This window comes from Anser anser, assembly GCF_964211835.1.
Source record: "Anser anser genome assembly, chromosome: Z".
In the NCBI taxonomy this organism is placed as follows: domain Eukaryota; kingdom Metazoa; phylum Chordata; class Aves; order Anseriformes; family Anatidae; genus Anser; species Anser anser.
This window is the reverse complement of record NC_139723.1, coordinates 87,072,191-87,080,234: the sequence shown is the minus strand read 5'-3', so window position 1 is coordinate 87,080,234 and position 8,044 is coordinate 87,072,191. Positions and strand designations below refer to the sequence as shown.

The 8,044-nt window shown below is 54.1% G+C and overlaps 1 protein-coding gene across 4 annotated transcripts; it reads left to right on the top strand.

The window, feature by feature from the left end:
- Positions 1 to 247: 247 nt before the first annotated feature.
- LOC310889863 (coiled-coil domain-containing protein 68-like) lies at positions 248 to 7,867 on the top strand. Of its 4 annotated transcripts, none has more exons than XM_083818048.1 (10): positions 248 to 331; positions 2,848 to 2,990; positions 4,200 to 4,340; positions 4,811 to 4,936; positions 5,222 to 5,350; positions 5,751 to 5,833; positions 6,180 to 6,285; positions 6,938 to 7,021; positions 7,217 to 7,293; positions 7,683 to 7,867. In XM_083818048.1, exons 1-10 carry the CDS (start codon positions 322 to 324, stop codon positions 7,747 to 7,749), a joined length of 966 nt encoding a protein of 321 aa, XP_083674174.1. In that variant the 5' UTR covers positions 248 to 321; the 3' UTR covers positions 7,750 to 7,867. The 4 variants fall into 4 exon arrangements, with proteins under 4 accessions (XP_083674174.1, XP_083674173.1, XP_083674175.1 ...); XM_083818047.1 differs by having other exon boundaries at positions 4,197 to 4,340; positions 7,683 to 7,859; XM_083818049.1 differs by lacking the exon at positions 248 to 331 and adding an exon at positions 556 to 1,412 and having other exon boundaries at positions 4,197 to 4,340; positions 7,683 to 7,860.
- Positions 7,868 to 8,044: the final 177 nt, after the last annotated feature.

Genomic DNA, 8,044 nt, shown 5'->3' with positions numbered 1-8,044 from the left:
GAACTGGGTGCAAAGCGATGTTTTTCGGAGTCACGGATGCGGAGGGATTGCTGCGGGCTGGACCTGCTGACGGGGCTGTGGTGTCCGCAGCAGCTTATCGCACGTTTTTCTCCCCCCCCCCCCCCCCCGTTTCCACTTCGCCCGCTGTCCCCGCAGCCAAAGGGGGGAACTTTACAGGGGGAGGGCTGTGAGGGACATGGGGGCCGGAGGCTCCGAGCCACACCGGGCCGGGCTGGGCCGGGCCGGGGCGGGGCCGGGCGGGGCCCGGGGCCATGTTCGGGGCTCCCCGGGGCGGAGGCCCCCGGCTGCCGGGGCCGAGCCATGTCCGCAGGTGAGGCTGAGGGGCCGGGGGGGAAGGTGGCCGAGGAAGAGGAGGAGGAGGAAGGAGAGAGGGGGACCCGGCTGGGTGGGTCCTGGGGGGCACCGCAGCCTGCCCGAGCGGCGGGGGGGGCACCTTTGTCTGGGGAGAGAGCGTGGTGTTCGTGTGTATTTTCTAACAAGGGTTTGTCAAACAGCTGTGAGAAGAGCCTCGGCCGGCAGCTCGGGCAGGCGTGGGAAGGGGGAGGAAGGTTGTCCAAGTCCCCGCTCGGCTGTGGGACGAGCGCCGGGGTTGTTTACCTGGCAGCTGGCTCCTTGGGGGTGCGTGGGGAGCATGGGCAGGGAGAGACCCGGTGTGGGGGTACAGCGCTCTGCTGGAGGCTGGCCCGGGGTTTCTTATCCGAATATCCCCAATAGTCGCAATTAAATGCGTTAATTCCGATTAGAAGGGCTCCAGCCCTCGCTTCGTTCTGTCGCTGGTCCCATTGCCCCACCTGGAAAGATGCTTAGGGCAAAGACCCGAATTTGGGGCTTATGGCCAAAACCTGTCCCGAGTCCCCGACAGACGAGGACTGCCCTGAGCGCCTCCCGCCCCAGCTGGGGACCTTCAGGTCACCTCGCAGAGCTGTGCCCACTCTGTATTTCTCTTGGCTCCGCTTCTTCAGGGCTAAAAGGCATTTCCATCCCACCTGCCCCCCAGGGGACGGGGCCTGGAGGCTTCAGCCTGAATCTCCCCAGGCTGGAGGGAGACTGGTGCGGGGCGCCTCTGTGCTGGGCGAGCTGGCGGCCAGAGGGCAGGCAGGAGGAAAACAGCAGCCCCAGAGCGAGACCCGACTTCGTGTCGGCAGGGAACCGTCCTCTGGAGCTACGGAAACCTCTTCTGCGCGCTCGCTTGAGGTCAAAGCCCCGAGGGTTGTGTCTGGATCGCCAGCTCCTCCTTGCCAGCCACACGAAAATTGTGGGCAGAAAGGGAGCTCGTCGTTTTACAGCCTTCCCGTCATGATTTTCCCTCCCATCTCCCACATCCAAAGCGGAGCAGCTCTGTGCTGGCCGGGGCTGTGGCATCTGCTGATGCTCCTGACTTTTAGAAGCGGGTAAGGAGTGTGAAATGGGAAGCAGGGAGGCTATTTCTGTGTTTTATTGCTCTTGAATTCGTAGATCACCTAGGAACTGGAGTTCCGAGTAACAGCCGTGGGGCTCGTGTATTGATTTTTTTTTTTTTATGCTTATTTATGGCTGATTTATGGTTTAGTCTTCTGTATTGTCTGCCTGGGACAGAGGTTAACAGAACGTGGGGAAGGTCTGCAGCGTGGGCCGCTGCTCCAGCGGGGCAGTTACACCACCGGCTCCACGCGGCTCTCTGTGGGAAGGCCATTCCTCCTTCACCGCAGCAATAAATATTTCGAGCTGCCTAATTATATTTTACTAGAAAACGGGTTAATTAAGAAATGCGCTAGCCTGAGTGATCTTCCTGGTAGTGCTGCAACACTCTGTGCTGGGGTGACTCAATGAACACGAGGGTTTGCCTGCAGCAAACCATGCAGGGATGGCTTTCAGCGGCTTAACCCGCAGGAACTAAGACCTCGAACTCCGGTGTTTTTAAATAAATGCATTTTTAAGCGAACTTTTGTTGTAAATGATCTGCAAGGTTTGTAAAACTCAACCATTTTTTTGTTTTGAGCCTGTCCACCACCATGCTGAGTGGTGTTGTTAACCTCCTGTGTTAGCTTTAATTAGTTCCAGATGCTTCAAACGTGCTCGTTAAAAACCAGCTTGCCTGATGGGCACCTGTAAGCTTGCTGACCCCGCCTGGGACAGGCTGGAAACAGGTAGCTGGAGAAATTCAGGCTCCTTTCAGAGTAAAGCAGCTGACACTGGATGTCACCATTGTACAGGAGAAACGGAACCGAGGCGGCTGGGACCTTCCTCTCGGTGCGTGACACGGGAAGAACAAGCTTTATCTGCTGTCTCCCATCCGTTCCCCCTAGGTAGTTTTGCTCCAAGCCCTCTCCTGAGAGTTGTGCTGTGATTCAGGCTTTGTGCTGCTCCTTGCATCGGAGCAGGACAGGTTGTCAGTCCTCTGGACTCGCTGTAATTGGCAGCGGGACCGCTCGGCAGGCTCTAATTGGTTTTGGTGGATAAACCTCTCAGACGAGTGGCAAAAGTTTTGTTTTGCCCTCTGTTAAATTGCAGGTTCGTGTGAGGTATTCACGTGTTTTCTGCCCGGAGTCTCTGGCCAAGTGTTTTCTGAAATGATGTAGGATGGTGGTTTAGGTTGCTAGCGAGAAGTCGGTGAAATCTTCAGTGAAAATAACGTGTGAATGCATTTATTTTCCCATCTATAAAAAAAAAAAGAGGATGTGTCTACATTTATTTTTATGTGGCTCTTACAAGTTTTTATAAGTGGTTCTCAGTCTTTACTTCTTTACGCTTGCAACGCCTGAAGCTGAAACGGATTTAAATGGGGTGGGGAAACGGCCTCGCTGCCCTGGTGTAATGAGACAAGCCCCTCTTCTTGTCCTCGTGCAGAGCAGAGGAACGCGCGCATCGTGACCACCACCCTGCTGCTCACTGAAGAAGTAACGCGGGAAGACCGGGGCTCGGAGGGGAGCTACGTCATGTACGGGGCCTCCTGTGCAGAGATCACCGAAGAAGCTGAATATGTGAAAAAGGTATTTGTGAAGCTGCTGTTGTTTCGTTCCTTTCTTCGCTTGGTAACACGGTGAGCAATCGTGATAGCTGCTGAAAGAGAAAATCCTGACCGTACGCGGTTGTTTACTAGAAACACTATTTTCTCCGCAGCGTTGCTTTAATTATAGTGTGCACTGTCTTGGTTAAACCACTCTGAAACTCGTGAGGTTTTTCCGCCCCTTGTTTAGGGTTGTTGCAAGAGATGCTTCTGTGCTGTCCCCACCCAAACTCGCAGCCCTTGCGAGGCGCAGCTGGGGACGCTTTGCGATAAGGAAGTGTTTAGGATGGGCGCCTTGTGCTTTACAGGTGACGGCAGCAGAGTGAGGTGGGAGCTGATGCATTAGAAAATAAAAGGATATAAGGATATAGCCTTACTGCAAAAAAGGATATATTCCGTGGTGGTGACATCAGCTCACGCAGGGTGTGTGAAGGGGTGCTCTGCTCGCTGCCAACACCACAACAAATAGCTAGAACATGCTTTTTTCTCTTTTCTTTTTTTCCCCTAAGAGATCTTGTGAGCAGTGGGACTCAGCCCAGTAGATCTGATGTCTTAGTTCTTTGCTCCAAACAACAGAGCAGCGATGATAACGTGCGAAAGCTGTTTTTCTGCATCCTAACTGTGAGCCTGAAGGAGCACAGGAATGAGTAAGGGGAAGGATCACTGGGCTGAAACGGTGCTCATTAAGAAATAATTGATCACAACAAGTTCTTCAAAATGCTTATTCCTTTTTCTGCTCAGGTGAGGAGTGAGGCGGAAGAAAAGAAGCGAAAAGAAAGTGATTTATGGTTTGAACTCCTTGAAATGTACAGGCAGCCCTTTGTTTTTAGGGGTTTATTTTTAACAAACGAACTCGGCGGAAAGTAAGAATGGCCTCACCTGCCATAGGCATGCTGCGATCATCTACAAGCTAATTATTCGTGCGGAGTAACAATGCAGGGAGCAGAAGGCAGCTATTTGTAAGGACTGACGTGCTAAGGCTTTAAAATGTGAAGCCCTGGAGAGCCGTGCAGCCGGGAGCTCTGCTGGCCCTCGGGTAGGGCTGGCTGCTCTGCAAAGCTGCCTCCTGGGAAAAGGAAAGGGGTGCTTGCAAGAAACCAGCCTGTTTTAGGGGCTCAGTCATCAGCATCAACTGCTCAGGCTGTTTTTCCGATCCCTTGAGCTTGCTTTCCACGTGTGTTTCCTTTAGCAGCACCCTCCGGTGCCGGGCGGTAGCCCAGAGCCCAGGAGCGGCGGCTGGGGCTCGAGCTGCAGCCCCGTGGCGGCGAAGATGAGGGAAACAGAGAGGCAGCTGCTGCTGGTCAGCAGGGAGAACCAGGTGCTACGGATCAAGGTGCGTGCTGGGGCTTCCCAAGGTCTCACCCGTGCCTCGTGGCCCAGAGGACAACTGGTTTTGGGGAAGAGGCAGAGCTGCCTTTGCTTCGCCAGCTGGTGCGAGCTGCTCTGTTCTGCCAGACCATGAGATTTGTGTTAAAGCTGCTTCACACGCGCAATTTGTGGGCGGTGAGACAATGTAGTGCTGCTGGTGGCTGACAGCAGAGGTGTTCAGGAGCAGTTCGAAGCACCTCGCTCCTTTTAAACCATCGTCCTTTGTCAAGGAGGGGTGCTTCAGTGCTGAATAAATCTGCCTTTGTCTAGAAACTGAACTGCCTGTTGCACGCTGCTGGCAGGTGGGTAGGATTATTGTTCTTTGACAAGGGAAAATACTGAAAATTGATCTTATAGGGTGCTTGTGTTTTGACACGTGATTATAACATTGTTTTTAAAGCACCATATATGCTTATTGTGAAATTCCCTTTCTAGCTGGAAGCCACAAGGGAAGCGGGCGTGCAGGCTCTCCGAGCTGCCTCCCAGAAACTCTACGAGAACTACCAGACTCGGTCAGAAGAACTCCGAAAAGCTCATGAGGATGAGAAGAAGCAAATACAGGTACAGATCTCCCTGCGTGGGGGCACGATGGTTCTGCTCAGGTATCGAGCTGTTACAGGAAGGTGTTTCTTGTGTCCAGTTAACTTGCGGCTGCTCTGAGGTGTGGGGTGGGAAAGCTGGGGCCCAGATACAAATGGATTTTTGGAATGAGTGAGTTTAGGAGCTCTTTGTCCGCAGAGGGGGATGTTTCCTACTGTGGGTCAAGCCTGCGGGTACTTGGAGCCCCCAAAATCGCAGTGGGGTCCTGTGCCCACGCACACCTTGAACCACCCTCCTTGCTCGCAGGCCCGCAGCGGGGAACAGGAAGAGAAGCTCCAGCAGAAGGAGGAGAAGGCCAGGCGGCTCGCCGGCGACGTGGAGGAGAGGTGCGCCCGCATCGCGGGCATGGAGCAGCGCGTGCGGAGGATGGAGGAGGTGGGCGCCGCAAGGGTTGAAAAAATATTTCTGAAGGATTTGTGGTCTTCTGGTACCACAGCGTCCTGTAAAGAGAGGTGGCTGTAGCGCTCAGGTGGTTCCCACTGGCGGCTGAGCACGGCCCCTCTCAAGATGTGAAATTTTTGCTAACTAAATATAGGCAAAAACTTTTTTTAAGAGTGAATTTTCTCACGGTAAATCGGTACGCTGCCATCCCTTTGTGGGTTGGTTTAGAGAGGTCAGACTGTTCTGTATCTGCAGCTGGAGCTGAGGTTGATGTAGGTGGCTATTGCTGAATTTTTGGAGACTGGCTAGAGCGGTCGGACCTAAGGCCAAATGTCTCTTTGTAATGAAATGACAGGGCGTGTAATACCACTCTCATAAAACTCTGTTTCCTCAGGAAAAGAAAACCCTGATAGAAAAGAAAATGTCCTATGAAAAGATGCTTCTGCAGATGATGTCGAGGAATGAAGACAGCAAACGGTGATTACATGCACGTGGTGCAGTGCTCCCCTTGTTTCTGGGGGGTGACTTGGTGTAGGGTATCGCCACCTGCCCACCCCATGGGGCTCCCGGAGCCTCTGCAGCCCCCCTTACAACTTTTTTTTAATATCAGATAACGCTTTATTGCTTATGAACTTGTTGGCGACTTCAGCCTGTGGAGTTATTGATGATTTTAATGATCAACAGGGATTCGGGTTGGTGGGTGGTCCTGCCCCACAGTCTGGTTTATTTTGTGGGGTTTATTTTATGGGTTCACTTGCCCTGCTCAGCAGAGAAGCCTCTCTATGTGTATATGCTCGCGCTCACCCCGTGCTCCTGTCCCCAGGTGCCTGGCCGTGCAGCAGGACATCGCCACGCTGCGGGAGCAGATCGGCCACCTGCAGCGCCTGATCGGGGCACAGCACCAGAGCCTGCGCCGCGTCATCCAGGAGGTGAGGCCCTGCAGCGGGGGAGCAGAGGCCTGGCCCTGCGATTAATGCAGAGCAGGCATCACCCCCAAAATTGGGATTATTGGGGTGGATGGGGCGAGCTCGGGCTGTAAACCTGCTGTCATGAACAGCCCTCATCGCGAATTTCTTCCCAACACGTAATCTGTCGGCTCTCTTTTAGTTTAAAGCCATTACCCCGTGTCCTGTCACTCCCTGATAAAGTCCCTCTCCCCAAACCAGGGGCCTAGATCCTAGAAAGACTCCGGCAAAGTTAAAAGCAATCAGCCCCCTTCCCCAAGTAACTATACAACGTGAACTGCTTTTACTTGCTGACTTTTAAAATATATTTATTCCCGCTGCACGCTCCTCACAGAAGGCTGGCCTGCCTTTCCCCAGGCAGTTAAGGCAAGTCCCCACACCACGTAGCTGTCACAAGCACCTTCCTGCACGTACACCAGCGCGAGGCAGGCTAAGGAAAATGCGACACCGTGTGTTGGGAAATTGTCTTATGCGTTGGGCAATCACTTAGCTCCAGTTTTTCCTCTGGTGAAAGAAGTGGCTGCAATCCCCCTGGCGTGGCAGGACAGTTAACGCTGTGGTTTTGCTTGTTTTTCGTGTTTCGAACCTCTTACAAACTTCCTTTCCTAACTCCTAGGTGGAGGAACTGAACAAAGAACTCAAAATCCAGGACAAAAAAATAGAAGACCTGACGGAAAAGGTGACGGCGCTTGAGACTCAGGTAAGGTCAGGAAGGAGGAAGAGGCATTAAGAGGAGAGATCAGCAGTGGTCCCGTGAAATCCTCTTGTTTCTCGGGTGGGGAAACATCAGGGGAGAGGGCAGCAAAAAGCAGGGAGGGCCCTGCAGGCTGCTGAGCTGGGGGCAGCGCCTGGCTGTTATTTATTTGCATTACATCTTATTTTTTTCCCCCTGCAGAATAAAGAACTAAAAGACAGAGTGGCGTTATGGTCCGGCCAGCCCAAGACAAAAGTTTCGAAAGCCGTCCTGACAGAGTGAGTGCCTCTGCCCGCGGAGGTTTGGGCAAACTGATCCGGGCCTTGGTGGAAGGGAGCAGATCCACGGCCTGCAGAGGATCCCTCCCTCATGCAGGAAAGGGATCCACGAGCCTGAGGGACGCAGGTCGCTCTGTCCTGGGCAGGTGTTGGGCTCAGCACGGGGCTCTGCTGGGGCTCACGGGAGTCCTGGCTGCCTGGGGGCAGAGCTGCCCTCGGGAAACCAAGGTTTGGGGTCAGCTGCCCCACACGCAAGGCAGCAGTTCTGCGTCACTGGCGGTGTGAGCGTGGCTGTGTAGAGAGGGGTGGCTTTGTGATGGGATTTTAAAAAAACAGAGGTGTGGGAAGGTTTCTGAGCGATCCCTGCTTTTCTCTGCCTCGCTCCGCAGCCCCCTGCGGGACTACAGGGCATCCCCTTACCTGCTGCTGACCAGGATGAAGAAGCAGGACAGCTGAACGAAGTACTGGGCGCGCATCTCCTGCCTTTGGCAGGAGGACTTATTGCGTTGCAACGCGCCTTCGACACGTGCCGCTTTTCTCCGAGACGCTGGTGCAGAAAGGGTGCTGCGGAGCTGCTCCTGGAAGGATAAGCCTGGAAACGAGACAGCCCAGGGGCTGCTGCACACGGGGGGCTCCCCGACTGAGGACTGAGCCAATCCCTCGGTGGTAAACCAGCTTCCGTTTTCCTGAATGCTTTCCACGGTGAGTGGCGGCTTTTGTGCCCCAGTCAGTGCGAGGATGAAGCTCCGCG